General features: G+C 47.8%; 5 protein-coding genes across 5 annotated transcripts; 3 read left to right on the forward strand and 2 right to left on the reverse strand.

Moving 5' to 3' along the window:
- Positions 1-58: 58 nt before the first annotated feature.
- Positions 59-2,954, reverse strand: BHQ10_001310 (uncharacterized protein; the record flags this gene model as incomplete). The annotated part of the gene is made up of 5 exons (XM_040873333.1): positions 59-1,372; positions 1,438-2,247; positions 2,303-2,599; positions 2,652-2,771; positions 2,829-2,954. The coding sequence occupies 5 exons, from the start codon at positions 2,952-2,954 to the stop codon at positions 59-61; spliced, it is 2,667 nt and encodes an 888-aa protein (XP_040729815.1).
- A 1,645-nt stretch (positions 2,955-4,599) lies between these two features.
- BHQ10_001311 (uncharacterized protein) lies at positions 4,600-6,852 on the forward strand (the record flags this gene model as incomplete). Its single annotated transcript, XM_040873334.1, has 3 exons — positions 4,600-5,677; positions 6,150-6,273; positions 6,324-6,852. 3 exons carry the CDS (start codon positions 4,600-4,602, stop codon positions 6,850-6,852), a joined length of 1,731 nt encoding a protein of 576 aa, XP_040729816.1.
- Positions 6,853-7,647: 795 nt separating this feature from the next.
- On the reverse strand, positions 7,648-11,495 carry BHQ10_001312 (uncharacterized protein; the record flags this gene model as incomplete). The annotated part of the gene is made up of 3 exons (XM_040873335.1): positions 7,648-7,912; positions 7,972-10,808; positions 10,869-11,495. 3 exons carry the CDS (start codon positions 11,493-11,495, stop codon positions 7,648-7,650), a joined length of 3,729 nt encoding a protein of 1,242 aa, XP_040729817.1.
- A 368-nt stretch (positions 11,496-11,863) lies between these two features.
- Positions 11,864-13,810, forward strand: BHQ10_001313 (uncharacterized protein; the record flags this gene model as incomplete). Its single annotated transcript, XM_040873336.1, has 3 exons — positions 11,864-12,128; positions 12,195-12,394; positions 12,449-13,810. The coding sequence occupies 3 exons, from the start codon at positions 11,864-11,866 to the stop codon at positions 13,808-13,810; spliced, it is 1,827 nt and encodes a 608-aa protein (XP_040729818.1).
- Positions 13,811-14,379: 569 nt separating this feature from the next.
- BHQ10_001314 (uncharacterized protein) lies at positions 14,380-15,497 on the forward strand (the record flags this gene model as incomplete). The annotated part of the gene is made up of 3 exons (XM_040873337.1): positions 14,380-14,525; positions 14,600-14,950; positions 15,110-15,497. The coding sequence occupies 3 exons, from the start codon at positions 14,380-14,382 to the stop codon at positions 15,495-15,497; spliced, it is 885 nt and encodes a 294-aa protein (XP_040729819.1).
- Between the last annotated feature and the right edge of the window lie 114 nt (positions 15,498-15,611).

Consider the following 15,611-nt stretch of genomic DNA (forward strand, 5'->3'; position numbering starts at 1 on the left):
ATGAAGTGAGCTTGCTATATAGCAAACTAGGACAAGAAACAAAATGCTTAAAAGTAATTCATTGCCGCTCTTGATATGGAGCGGAGCCGTACCGATGAGGATTCAACTTTTCCAGCTGAACCTCGTAACGTCTTACTGCTGATGCAGGGAGCGCATCTCTCTTTCTCTGGCCATCGAAAGGAGGTTGCGAAGAGATGCGCCGTTGCGCCCCATAGTAATGAGGTGTAGTATCAGGAGTGGCATCACGAGTCAAGTCCACAAGTGGTTCCACGAAGTTCTCTTGATTATGCGCCGAACTGTGGGTGGCTCGTTCGATCCTGTGTGTCCTACTCACCGGTAAGGATGGTTGAGGCACGGTAGTCGATCCCGTTAACCAAGCAGGATCCTGAGCTGCTAATAATCTCCTCTGCGAACCGTAAGAGTTAGCTTTACTTCTCCACATTGCATCATCGGAGCCAGTGCCACGGCTGTGATGGCTGCTGACTGGATGATCGAGTCGAGGAGGGGCTTCTTTTGGAGGTTGCGCTACGCAGGAGTCACCACTAGAGCTCATATTCCTGTACTGTGGTAGGGTGTCAACGGGTGGACGACCTGTAGGCGTGCTACCAGATCCATTGAAAGCTTCCGAAGAGTCAAGAAGAACCTGGGGAATGGAACTAGGTACAGCATGTAGCTTATTACCGGGGTATGCTGCCTGGTCAGTCTCTTGCCTGGGCCTGTTCACAAAGTACGAAGCTGGATCAGTCCTCATAATAGGCGCCACACCAGGCCTCTTTCCTTGAGGCACAGACTCATGGTATCGTCTGTGTTTCATCGAGGGTGCAGGTTGGGCTCTTGATCCCGGAGCCTCCGAACTCCTGAACTCGTCCCTATATGAAGACCGGAGGACATTAGATGGAGCTTCCTGGGATTCTAGTCTTCTCCTTTTGGGGATTTCGAGTGTATCTTCGGTCAAGTCTATCAAATCAATTCTCTTCGAAAGTTCATCAAGTGGTCGCCGATACTGCGAAGCCGAAGCTCCACGCGCAACACTTGGCAACATATTGGGGTCGCTTGTCTTGTGCTGAAGCGGAAACCCCGCGGAGATTGGAGAGTCGCGACGTTCAATCGAAGGAATTATCGTGTGACCTCGAGGAGAATCGCTGCTCCAATTGCCGCTGGGTGGACGGTGAGCAGTCGGATGGACTCGTTTTAGAGTCGTCCCATTATTACCTTCAGAGAACAATCTTGGCCCCGCAACAAACACAGGAGCAGACGAAACATCAATTGGAAATGAATTCCTTTTATGCGACGAAGTTGTAGTAATTTTACTGAAAACGGAGCCGTCAGGAAAATGAAGAATATCTGGGGCTTGGTGCTGTGTCGGTGGGCCCTAATTCTTGGTTAGCACAATCAAGCACATCTGAAAATTTGACTGGTAAGAATGAGTATCATTACTGCTTGTAGTCTGTTGCCCTCTTGCGAAGCATACTGGCCTTTGTGCTGAAGTACATCGCTAGAATGTGGTCGATTGTCATATGCCGCCCCTTTAAAAGAGGGACCGGACGTGCGCTCCACTATGGGTGTGAGAGGTCGTCCAGTAACTTGGTTTGGATGGCGGTGCAACGGCCTTGAAGTGATAATTGCTTCATCTCTGGTTACTGCAGGAGCCCTAGACAAGCTAGATTCGCCGTATCTGGAAAGTGATTTTTCTCGGTAACGATCCATGGCTCGATCCCAAGCTTGATATCGACTGAACCCACGCCGATCCACCTTTGTCTTGCTTGAAGCTAGGTTAGTGACTCCAGCTCCGATGTTGTAATCGCTAAAGAGTGGTTTTCTGCCGACTCTGATTGGGAAGGGGCTGACGATATGATTGCTATCGTCGTTTGTGATGACATCAAGGTTGTCTGCAGCGACCTGACTTGACAACACCTCAACACTCAGACCACGATCACGACCAGCTGAAGCAACGTTTTCATTTCCGATGAAATCGCTTTCTTCAGTATCTCCTTCTTCGTCATCAGAAATGACAATGACCTCACGGAAGACATCTTCCAATTCCGGCATTCCATTTTCATCATCACCACGCCACTGAACGAGCTTCTCTAACGTAGAGTCTTCTACCGAACGTCGTGCTTCTTGAAAAGATGTTGTTTTGAGTAACTTGTCGTAGTCCGTGTAGACGTGACGAATATGCGCTACTACAGCTAGCTGGGCTCTACGAGCCAGCGGTAGCTCAACTGCGGTCCCTACTTTACGTTGACCCTAGAGTGATATTAGATGGATTGGAGGGAAGACGAAGCGGAGCAAGCAAAGTCACCTTTTGAAAAGCCGTCTTGATAATTTGATTAATATCATCATCAGGAATCCTAGGGAACAGGTCGCGGATAACGTCTCTGGCTTCCGTATTTATTGTAATCTGAGGAACTTCCACGACCTCGTCGGTCGTAGGGAAGCTGGTCCCAAACTGTTCGAAAGGTACCACATTTCCGTTTTCTGAAATGTATAGGCCAAGCTCCATGCATTTTTGAGCCACAACAGCGCTTGGAAAATGATAACCTACTCGATGAACCTGCTGCGATAGGCCGTGTGTGTTTTGATGCGGGGTTGTCTTAACCTCGAAGATTAGCCACCAGCAGTTAAAAATGAGTTTGATGGCACAAGCTAACCGTAACAGTGAAAATCCTCAGACCTTCTTCACGGCAAAACTCCTTGCAGGCTGTCGTGAATGTTGGGTTACCCGCCGGTATGAAAGTGTATCCAGGAGGAGCTTTCGCTTCGAATGATAACTATGGTCAAATTTAGTGATAAGTGCGTGTAAGACAGAGGGCATATGAGAAACCGACGATTGTTCTAAGCTTCTTTCGTTTCTGCGTCACACTTTCTAATATGACCTTGTGCTTGCGAAATTTGGTCCTGGCCGAGCTGTTTTGGGCTCGACCTGGTCCAGGACGCCCTGGCAACCGCGTCATTATGTCTGTGAAGTTGAAACAGATCTCACTAAACTAAGAAAATTCCGTCTCATGAGATTTGGTCAACCACAAAAGGGCTAAACTAATGTATGCGTTGCCACAGGCAGTCAGACATGGCAGATTTGGCTGCCTGCTCCGGTCTCTTGTAGATTGTTGAATTCGGTGTTTAGGAAAGTAAATGAATGTGTTTCACTGGTCCTGGGGCGAGGTAGCTCACTTGCCCGTGGACAGGCACACGTCGTGGTGGTAGAACATCGAGAAGGTAGATGTGTCGGTGCTTTTAGATACTGCGTGACGTAGGGAGAAGTATGGCAAGGGCCAACACTAGCATACTGTAGGTGCTGGAGGCATGGAAGGATAGAAGATTCTTAGGAGCACGCAGAGCAGGGATGTAGAATAAAAGCTCGGATTCCCCTGTGAGAAGATAAGAGTAAGAAGTATCCTCGCAGCGTCGTGGATGCCCAGCGAGTCTCTTTTGGGGTAGCTCTTGCCCTTTTTATGCCGTCGGGCAGGCGTGAATGCGAGGGGAGGGAGCTGCCCCATTGGCTCCTGCCGTGACCGCTTTCTCCTGCTTCATCAGGCCAACACCGAACAGCAACAATACGACACCACGGCACAACACCACCTCGCTGCATCACGATCAAATGGAAGACCGTCTAGTCATCAGTGCATATCGGCATCTATATAAAAGAGGGCTACAAGCCATCAAACACGCAACCCCAGCGCGCCATGTCCTGCGAAATACCTTGAGATCCTCTTTCAGGTCTGAAAATCGCTCCGAATTCTATCCAGCAAAGATCACACGTACCCTGGAATTTCTCGATCGAGCGGCCGGGTCTAATAGCTACGAGCACAAAATTCTCAAGAATTTGCTACATGTCAGATACTACGAACAGCCTCTCATTAGCATGAAGGTGGAAAGGGACGCCAAAATGTGAGCTGAGAGAACCTCGAATAATGACTGCGTGCAAAACTGGCGACTGATTTCTACAGCTCTGGCCGCCGTGATCATGTACAGAATTATCTTCGACTGTCCAAAGCCGCGCATTTCAACTCCACTTTAATGCTCCTCAACGAGAGTCTCGGCACTTGTCTGAGATGATTTTTCAGAGCCCCCCTTCACACGAAACGTACCCGACGCAGCAGATATGCTTTCGTGCCCGGCCCCAAGGCGATAATCGATCGGGCCAGTACCGTCTAAAATAAATCTTCCACTGCATACGGAGCATGTGAGGGAGAGCGGTCAGCGCTCCCTCTTCGACCACATATGATGACGTGGTTGACTGCACCCAGGACGAGTGGACCAGTTGGCCCTCGATTTTATCCTTCACAAGATTGGATTTAACCGACCGGGATTCCCAAATATCTAAACATATAGGGGATTGGAATACGGTAGACCAGAATGAAATGGACAAGTAGAAAGCCTAAAGAAATGCGTTGTATGCAAGGCGACAGGTAATAGTGGGCTCGCGTGAGTCGTGTCACATGCTTCTTAATTCACCAATTGCCCCCCAGCTATAGACTAGACTACTACATAGTAGAGACGACAGGTTTGCAAATTTGACTAAACGAATATTTAGCGTGCTTGATGAAATGGTGCTACAAGTCACTCCATAGTTATATGAAAAAAGACTTGATTGTTCCAATGAGTGACTACATTTCGTCTCTGTTGATTGAGCCCATCTTAAGACACGCTCGCCGCTTCTCGCAAGTCCCCGAGTTATCCGTCTCCGACGACGAATCAGTCCCGCCTTCCCCAAGAAACTATGACTTTGACGAACCTGCTCCATCAACGCTCTTTCAACTTTCGATCCCCTCACTGCAGAAGCTCGATAATGATGACTCTCACTCAGTAACACGAAGCACCTTGTTAGATGCGGACTTGGACTGTGCTCAGCGACGAGTGGTGGCATGTCGGACTTCGGGCCTCAACGACGACCTGAGACGGACAATGGACGATTCCCAAAGTCAACCAGTCAGCGGTAATCAAGATACTCGAGAGACTCAATCTCGTCTGGCGATGGACACTGATATAGGGAATTATACTGATGGACTATCGGTGGCGGGTACGGCGTTCACGCCTAGCGACGCGATCAGCGATCGATATCGCAGCTCTAAACTGCGCGAACTCCCTGAGGATGACGGAATGGCCGATCTTCGAAGGAGAATACATGCTATAAGAGACAATGATGCAAGCGGTACCCAAAAAGCCCGTTTGATTCATTCCCTGATGATTGAGAGCTACGAAGCTGCTCGAGCAACATTCAGCGAACGGCCGACATCATCTTCGCAATCTCCAACCCGGGTTCGAAGTCGAGAGCAGTCGCCAGCTTCGTCGCCACTGCGATTTAGACGCTTATCTAATAGGAGTTTCGATGATCTTATAGAACAAAGCACGATTGCGTCTGTCAGAGCATACTACAATGTATCACCAGAAGATTTAGAACCAACTTTCGCACCGAAAGACATTGACGTTCCTACGGACACTACCGAACAGTCAACAGTCGCGAACGTCGTGCCATCGAGTGGAAATGAGGACAACCTTAGCAATAGCGATTATGCGGACGAGGCTGCACAGGTCCTGGGCTGCCCGCATTATAAACGCAACGTCAAGCTGCAATGCTACACATGCAAGAAATGGTACACGTGCCGATTCTGCCATAACCAGAGCGAAGACCACGCTCTCGAACGTCCGAAAACAGAGAACATGCTCTGCATGCTATGTGGGTTGCCTCAACCAGCAGCACAATGGTGCAAGGGATGTGGCGAAAGAGCGGCTTCGTATTTCTGTGCCGTCTGTAAGCTATGGGATAATGATAGCTCGAAGAGCATCTATCACTGTCATGACTGTGGAATTTGCCGTATTGGACAGGGTATCGGAAAGGATTTTTATCACTGCAAGGTAGGCACTTCCGTTACTTGATTGATCTTTGAACTAAAGTGATTCCACCTAGACCTGCAGTGTATGTATCCCGATATCCATCGAAAATACCCACCGGTGTATTGAGCGCTCAACACAATGCGACTGTCCTATCTGTGGCGAATACATGTTTACGTCGCCGGATACTGTCGTGTTCATGAGGTGTGGACACAGCATTCATCAAAAGTGTTATGACGAGTTCTCCAAAAACTCCTACAGGTGTCCGATCTGTAGTAAGAGTATCATGAATATGGAGGCTCGCTTTAGGAACCTAGACCGCACAATTGAAAGCCAACCAATGCCGAGCGAGTTTGAAGATACAAGGGCCATGATCTACTGTAACGACTGCGGTGCCAAGTCAAACGTACCGTATCATTGGCTTGGTTTGAAATGTGATTTGTATGTTTCAGCCTCGTCCCATTAACAGGTGTCAATACTGATTTGTCTAGGTGTGAATCCTATAACACAGCACAGCTTCGGCTACTTACCGGTACTGACGAGACCACCGAGTCTGAACTGGCTTTAAGGACCAGAGCCATCCCTGTCAATATACTGGATACAAGCTACGATGTTATATCAGCCACCAGCCTGGGGGTTGAACCATTTGACAGCGCAGATGCCAATCCTCGTTGGCGACCATCCACTGCGACTTCCACTGACGGACGCCCTCGTCAGCGTGCCGTGTCACCTACTGTTGGGAACTATTTTGAAATGTCTCGAGACTCGACCTGGGCTGCATCCATTTTCTCTCGTCGTCGAAGTGAAGGCGGCAATGAGGAAGGGGAACCTGGCTTTTGGGCCACCTCTCCTTTACGGAAATACGCTTTTTTCAGGAAACACAGCGTATCAAGCGATGAGCAAAGCGATAGTGATAATGAAAGCGGGACTACTGATGAGATCGAAGATGAAGACGATAACGAGGTGGAGGATGACGAAGAGGACGAGATAGATGCTATCGAGATTTTCGGCCATCGTTGAGACTTCTTAGGTTCTATCTCTTTTCGAATTCCACTACTATCTTCAGGGGCATCATTTGAGCGAACACATATGTCCTTGAAGACCTCTTCAGACTCCACAAGAGTTTGTGACATAGGCAAATGGGCTATATAACAGGCCGTTGCTAAATTTTCATCGTCTTCTGTTCGGTTTGACATATAATTTACCTTTTTCATGCTAACATGTTATCGTCAACTATGACGGATTCTTGACAACCTGGGATCTTTTTGCGCAGCGAAGCAAGATGTCTGAATTAGGGCTTTGTGTAATTTGAACTCGCTTTTGTTAACTCAACTCAGGATACACATCTTTGCATTATTTAACGAACGAAATGACGATAACGACATCTCAACTTTTACGCAGGACTTGGGGAAAATACGAAAGGAAAAGATTATAAATCGGGAAAGGAGTTTAATTGAGCTGGACACCTAGGGTGGAATTCTTTACTTGCAGACAGTACATAATGTGCTATAGAGAAACCAAAAAAAATAACGCCGCGCATTTTCGCCTTCGGGCAAAAACCTCAATCTTGAATGCATGCCATGCTTCGTGGATATCAATACTGGCGGTGGAAAGGATCGTACAATGAATGCATCCTGACAAAAAAACAAATCGACAATAAACAGAATCAGGAGGACACCCAGTCAGTGTTTCAGGGAGGAGGTAGCCTGGATAAGATATAACAAGATAAATAGGAGAAAGGATATGATAAAGACCACCCAAAAAACCTCAAAAACGCCAATGCTCCAACAAGTTAATCAAGCTCATACTCAAATCCTAAGAGCTAGAAATCTCTCTCAAACTGAGTGACCCTTCGCGTCTTCTCTGGCCGTCTCGTTTCATAGCGAGCTCATTCTTGGCACGGCGAAGACTCTCGCCGATTTTCTTGACCTTGGTCCACTCTTGACTCATGCGTTGCATTCGGACAGTAGCCATCACGGCAAGACCTGCTGTACGGATCTTGCGGCGTGCATCATAGACTTTCTTGGGTTCGGGGGCGTTGATACCCATTTCAGCGATCATGCGAAGATCGGCCTCGTTGCTGGAAGTGAAAACTCGTTAGTTATCTATTTCGCGTGACGGGGGGATGTGATCACGTACCAAGCTGCTCGAACTCGTTCACCAAGTTCCATAAGCCCTTTACTCCAAGCCAAGTCACGACGGAATTTCTCTTCTCTCCTGAGCCGTGTCCGGAGCCATATAATCTCCTTTCCTAGTCCCCGGATCTCTTTATCGTGGCGGGTTTTGCGATTCGTCTTAGCATTAACATCTTCCATGAGCGAATCAATCCGTTCTTGGAGGGCTTTGCATTCTTGACTGGTTTTGTCGGATTTCTTGATCGCCAGGCTGCGCTCCTCGCGGATTCGACGAATAGATGCCTTGAGCTCGTTTACTTGAAGCTCTTTCTCGGAAAGTTGTAAAGCGAGCGATTCGGCTTCCAGAGTGGACGATTTCAGTAGTTCGTGGAGATCTCTTCGATCTTCGGCCTTCAGTGCGGTCCTCTCCAATTCTCGATTCTTCGTTTTGAGTTCCATTACGATCTTATGTGCTTCCTTGAGCCTATTGCGCATCGCTCGTAGATCTTCATGTAGACCGTCCGATGATGATCTCGCAGGAGATGGAATATTCAACTTCTGCATCTGAGCTTCATGAAGCGCCTCTTCGAGTTCCGAAATTCGATTCCTCAATTCGCGTATAGATTTCTTGTGTTCACCCTCGCGCTCAAGTAGTGATTTCTCTCGCTTCCGTGCATCATCAAGATTCTGGCGAAGCAAAGGGATATCAGCAGCGACTGATGAACCTTCCACATTGACTGGTTGTTGATGCTCGGCCATGGCTTCAAGCTCCGAGATCCTCCTTTCCAATTGGCGGACTTGGCTCTTTGCCATGGTCAACTCTCGATCTCGAGCTGTCGAGCTAGCGCGCAGTTGATCTTGTAACTGGACTAATTCACTCGATAATCGGTTTTCCTCTGCTGTGGAACGCTCAATCTCCGCGTTTAATGCATCTTCAATTGATTTTCGTGCAGCTACCAACGATGTCTTTTCTTCTTTTAGCCGTTGAAGCTCATTCTCGAGACGAAGCTTGGCCTTGCGGAGTTCGACCTTTTCATGGTCAAAGTCGTTGCTTCCATTTGATTTGCTCTGAATCTGGTTGAGCTCATTCTGCAACAAGTCGCGCTCGGCTTCGGCTTCAGCGGTGGACGTGCGCAAATTATGTAGTTCAACGTTTGCACTTGCAAGCTGATCTCGCAGATTTTGACGCTCACTTATAACCTTCTGAAGTTGACCTTCTTGGCCAGGTACTCCTTGAAGAGTCTTGGCTTTCGAGTATTCCTTTTCTTCCTGCAGACTTGCTCGTAGAATGGCAATTTCGTCTTCCAAGGCTTGCACCTTTTCTCTGAAAACCTCTTCTTCGCGGCGACTGACTCGAAGCTCTTCCTTGATTGTAAGCATTTCACTTCGCTGTTCGCTAACAATTTGTCTCTTTGACGCGATGTCGTCGCCCAGTTCCTTAATTTGGCGACTCAAGACGGCCTCCTCTTGTAAGTGACGATCCTTTTCGCTATCAATCACGTCCTGAAGTTTTGCTGCACGGCCGGAAACGGTCAATTCGACATCCTGAAGCTTCTCAATTGTACGTTTAAAACCCGCCGCTTGTTCCTCGGCCCTATCCTTTTGCGACTGCAATGTACGTTTCGCACTTTCCCAGCGATCTTGTTCGAGTGCAAATTGTCCTTCCTTGTCCTCGATCTCCTGATGCAAAGACACAATCTCCTCGCTTAGTCGTTCTATTTCTTCTCGATGTTGAGTGCGGAGTTCGTGATTGTTATCCATGCCACGTTGTTTTTCGTCTTCAATTTCTTGCTCAAGGCGTCGAATAGTAGACTGGGCGTTTGCTAATTCCCTCTGTAAACTAGCCGATTCATCTGTTAGAGCGTGATGGCGGGTCTGAAGGAGCTCTTTCTCATCAGTTTTGCGATCTAGATCGTCAAGAACCTCCTTCAACCTGCCTAAAGCTTCGTCTCGCTCCGCAAGGTACTGCTCAGCACTATCGGCTTTGTCGCGAAGGGAGTCCAATTCAACCGCGCGTTCTTGTTGAATCTCCTCAAGTTGTCCTTCAAGCATCTCTTCTCGGCGTTCTTTCGCGGCGTAATCTTCTTTCAAATCGTTGTATTCGTCACGAAGCTGAGTGAGCTCCTTTTCGAGGTCTTCAGCCCTTTCTTCGAATTGACGACTGAGACCTTTGGTGGAAAACGACTTGTTTGCCATCTCATCTTGAAGCTCTCGTAGATTATCTTCCGCTTTATCTTTTTGCTCAATGGCTTGCTCCCGATTACGATTCGCTTCACGCGCGTCAGCCTTGGCCTTTTCGAGATCGTCCTGGAATTCCTCCAATTGTTGTTTTGCCCGCTCGAGCTCGGCTTCCAGTTCAGCAACAGCATTGCTGTCCTGGCCTTCATCTTCCTTCAAGGTCTCAATCTCCTCGTCCTTGGCATCGATAATCCGATCTTTTTCGCGTAGGGTAGTCTCAAGGTCGACAATTTCGTCACGCAAGCGCTCCACCTCGTCAGAATCTCTGTCCTTGACATTGCGTAGCTCCTCCTGTAGGTTGTTGACTTGAGCCTCGCGAGTTGCGATCTCTTCACGCATATATTCTATTTCTCGCTGTATGGCTTCGTCGGCTTGTCTCCGCTTAGCTTTTTCTCGGAGTTCTTGAAGCTGTAGGCGATATGCCTCCAAGTCACGCTCGGCCTGATGTAGACCTTTCTTGTATCGTGCTATTTCCTGCTGCATCGTGATTCTCGCGACTTTGAGCTCTGTGTTTTCCTTGAGTGCTGCCTGGTTGTATCCTGGACCAGCTTTTTTGAGCTGCTCTTCTAGGTAGTGGATTTTTAACTTTAAACCGAAATTTTCCTTGTCGAGTTTGTTGATAGCCTGTTGAAGATCATATTAGCTGATGATATGCCCTCGCAGTTCTATGCGATGAATACTCACATTTTCTTGCTCTTTCAATGAAAGCATATTTTGGTCGGAATCCAGTACTCCTCCAGCACCGCCTTTACGCGAAAATGATGGTAGTGGTGTACCGTTAGGGCTGCTGCTAGCGACTTGAGGTAAAGGCGTGATATCGTCCATGGCCATTGAAGAGGTTCCACCGTCCTCATATATGTTGGTCGCATCGATTGGCGGTAGTCCCGGCGTGTTTCCATTACTTCGATAGCCATCTTTAAGATATGCTGGAGTCTTGGGAACACCGCTGCCTCTCACTGCCGACATATTTCGAAGATAGTTGTTGCGTGTCACGCTTCGCATCATGGGTGTGAATTCGCCTTTTGGCGGCGCATTCGCTGGCAGTGTCCGTTTATCCCCGAGAGAATTGCGTGAAATTCTTGCTCCGGTGCCAGATACGCGCGGTGTCTGCGTTGTCGCTCCATTGGTTGCGTGCCGCCGAGCCTCCAAAGTCTTGATGATATCCCCATCTTTCGAAGGCGTCTGAAATGAGTTTTCGACCGAGTCTAAAGCAGATAGATTGCCACGGTAGGCGCTTCGAAGTCCGTTCGTTAAATAAGTCGCGTTACCGTCTATCTCGGTTCGCGGTGTGTCGATGTATGGCACCGGCATTTTGATGACGACACTGCTATTTATACAAATTCAATCAAGGCGATCACGACAAATGAATAGTATTTGTGGTTTGCGTGTCCATGACCAGTAGAGACGCGCGTTCCTCTGATCGTCGAATGCGGTGTAAGTGTTATTGTGGAATTAAGGTGTAGTAAAAAGCGCCCAAGCCGAAGCCAACACCAAACTGATGATGCGCGTTTCTCTTTCCGCCCGCCGTGTTGACGTTTAGCTGGAAACGGCCTAGCTCGGTGTGGATCTCTCTATCGGAGCGGACACACTATTCTTCCGAACAACTCTTTTTCGATGAGGTCAATTTAGGAAGATTTGCTGGACATGGTGGCAATGTTCCTCCCATCAACAATGGCAACATGCCGCCCATGTCAGAAGAAGACTTGGAATGGTTCAAGTCGACCTTTCGTCCCATTCCGCGTCCCCAACTGCCGGAAGATGCCATAGAGTATTCTCTCTACTTGCTCTCAGCAGACCCCGCCCCCGCTTCGACAGATACCGTTGTTCACACACGCGCGCGTCTTCAGGAAGTCCAGAAAAGTGCGTCAGAACTGGTTAAAGACTTGTTGAAGGATTACATCTGGCAGCGAGAAGCCTTCAGTCTTGAAATTGCCAAAGAAAATGGTAAGTGTGGCTAATCGTACCGGTGCTTTCAAGATGTTCACTTTACTTATTCACATTCTGCGCTAGACGTCACCTATCTTCGTGGACGAACCAATTTCGGCGACTCTATCGAAGACGAATGGGTAATTGTCTATCTTTTGCGGGAGTTGACAAAAAAACACCAGGATCTATGGGTTCGTGTTGTGGATAGTGATGGCGAGTTTCTGCTTGTCGAGGCAGCCAGTAGTCTACCAGACTGGCTGGAGCCTGAAATTGCTGACTACAGGGTAATTAATTATCTCTAGCGAATTCTGGTGATGACCGCTAATATAGTATTGCAGGTCTGGATCAACAATGGCCACCTTGTAATCATAAACCCGAAACCCGATCGGAAAAGAGTCACGGAGAAGATAACGCTCGAGGAGTCGCTGAAAATTGCACCACACGAAAATGATCGCTTATTACGTTCATCGTCCATCGAAGAGGAGGCGTTCTATCGTCTACGAAAATATCCCGAGCAGATTAAAGAGAACCTTCATTGCGCACTAGTATCTGTTCCTCGGAAGGTTGCATACTTGCTTCATCAGAAACCGGCCTATATCTCAGCAGCCGTTGAAGCCTTCTATACCCGCGACCCGATATCTTTACGAACTCTCAAAGCAAGAGGCAAAGATGATTTGCTTTTTCCTCCAGGTGATTTTGTCACGGTCAGCGTTAGATTTACAAGGGTGGGATATGCCCAGGTCAAAAGTCAAGACTTTCCAGCTCCAGTTTCATGGGCACAGAATATGCCGGCTCCTACAGATGTCGAAGATTTTACCAAAGTGGAAACAGGCATGAAAGTGTCTTGTGGGTTTGAAATGCTGCTTAATGATCCCCAGAACCAGGATAAGCCTATGGTTCGAGAGATAAAATTATTACTCGAGGATTTAGATACTGGTGATGAGGTCTTGCCAACCGTGGATGAAATGCAAAGGTCTTGGAGCATGCAACAAGACGATGAAAGTTGGTTGGATATCAGCTTCGAAGATCTTGATAGAGAACTCAAAGGGGAGGGTGGCAAGGACAAAAAATCTGGTGCCTTTGGCGATCAGAGCGCACAGGAAAATTTACAGCGAATTGTCGCCCGATTCGAGGAATTTTTGAAAGACGACTCGGCTAATTTTGACGGGGTTGATCTTTATAATTCCGACACAGACGATGAACCGGACGACGAAGAAGCCAGCAGTGAAGATGAAGAAGCAGATTTGAAATTCGATGAGGAAGAATTTATAAAGTACATGAAGGAAATGCGAATGGACCCTTCAGGCGTTGATTTACGAACGAGATTCGATAAAGCCATGAAAGGAAGAGTAGAGGAGCTCGATTCGACAGATGAAGAGGACGATATAAAGGAGATTGAGGAACTTTCGCGCCAGATGGAAGCAGAGTTGAGGCCGACTGGAGTTTTGAATGTGAACAATCGGGATGCTGATCAAAACCCGGCCGCAGTGAAAGGCAAAGGCAAGGGAAAACAGAGAGCCGACCTTGAAGATTTTGACTTTGACGAAGAAGATCCCGCAAATGTGAATCTGGTGAAGAATCTTCTTGAAAGTCTACAGAGCCAGGCTGGAATGCCTGGTCCTGCCGGCAATCTTCTGGGGATGATGGGCATGCAAATGCCTCCCGATGACCGCAAGTCCGGCAAATCTCGCAAATCATGAGCTTTATACCTGGTTAGTATAATTAGAGCTAACCAGGTATAATATACAATGCCAGCTGTTATATACGATATAATACATCGAAGTAGAACATGTGATAATTGTATCGTGATTGGTCACTTCCATCTCCAACTGTGATGGATTCAGTCTGATCAGCCAATAGTAGCCGGAGGATAGGGCTGCTGTGGGCCACAGCACTCTTATCTGAACGACGTACTCCATACAGTTGAATGACATCCCCGCTTTAACCCGATTCATTCCTGACTTTCTGCCTACTTTTATCTACTTTTATCTTCTCGCCCGTGGGATTTGAGCTTGTCAGCGTTTTCTGAGACTCGCTACCGGACGCGTGATTCACTATTCCGGACGCGTACATTGTCTGTCTCAGGCTGACTTCCCGCTTTGCTCCAAGAGCTTGGAATCGCCGTTGCTTCCGTTTGATATCCTTCCCGCTGAACTTCGCCATTTGTTCTTGATCCTTTGCATTTGATCTTGCCATTTAAGACCGTCTACGTAAAGATATTCATAGAATCAAACGTCATTAGAGTTCTGTCTCACATCCTGGCTTGACCATGGCATCTCCGGCACAGTGCTTCTACTGCTTCGAAAGTCTGGCTGCTTCATACAAGGACGAGGAACCTCCTAGCCTTGCTGCTACAGAGCGCTTGTACTGGAATTATCTACAGTCCGAGCAGCTTGCTGCTGTGGAGGAGAAGGCGTGGGTTTTCCCGTACTTGACTTGAATCTGGAGACATACGGGACTGGCTGACACTTGTCGTCATCTTATTTTAGACTCGCCATGGAAGAAGACGATGACGAAGAACCAGACAACAATACAAACCGTCCAAAAGACATCAAATTACCCTCCATATCTCGCCTACAACAAGATATGTCATCCGATTCGTCGAGTACGACTCCTTCATCGGCTACTTCATCTCGATCGATGCTGTCAGCCTCTACAAATGTGACTACGCCAGATGAGGATTTAAGCTCTCAACCGCCTTTTTCTGCAGACGAAGAATATCCATTATTTGTGACGTGGAATTTGATTTCAAGGCATGGCCACAGTTCGCTTCGTGGTTGTATCGGCACATTTGAGGCACAGAAGCTTTCTCATGCGTTGCAGGAGTATGCCCTGATCTCGTGAGTTCCCTCGCCTCACATGTCCGACAGTAATTGTTGGATTTGATTTCTTCGAATAAGATTTCTGATACAAGGTAACAGCGCCTTTAATGATACACGATTCTCCCCAATACCACAGTCACAACTACCGCACCTGTCATGCACTTTGACGCTACTTAGCAATTTTGAACCGTGTGCAGATCCCATGGACTGGGAACTAGGTACACACGGTTTACGCATCTCATTTATCCATCGAAATCGACGGTATGGCGCCACGTATCTCCCAGACGTCGCAGTCGAACAAGGATGGACAAAGGAGGAAACAATAGAGAGCTTGATGCGTAAAGCCGGGTGGAGCGGTAGTAATAGCGGTGGTAGCGGTGTGGCTAGAAGGATCCTGCGCGGAAGCAATACTGTTGGCACCAACAGCAAGCCTTGGGAGGAAGTCTCTGACTTTAAGACGACGCGCTATCAGGGATTGGGTGCATCTGCCGACTACAGTGACTGGCAAAAATGGAGGAAGTGGGTTGAAGCTGATAAGGCGCGACTGGACTTGCTGTTGGCGTGACCTTTGCCATGGTATGATCTATACCTTATCACCAATCTTGCCTTTTATATAGTAATGTGCTTAGAAGCATATTTGCTCTATTACATGACCTTAATGAACTTACGAATCTCGCTT

This window comes from Talaromyces amestolkiae, assembly GCF_001896365.1.
Source record: "Talaromyces amestolkiae strain CIB chromosome Unknown scaffold2.1, whole genome shotgun sequence".
Taxonomy (NCBI): Eukaryota; Fungi; Ascomycota; class Eurotiomycetes; order Eurotiales; family Trichocomaceae; genus Talaromyces; species Talaromyces amestolkiae.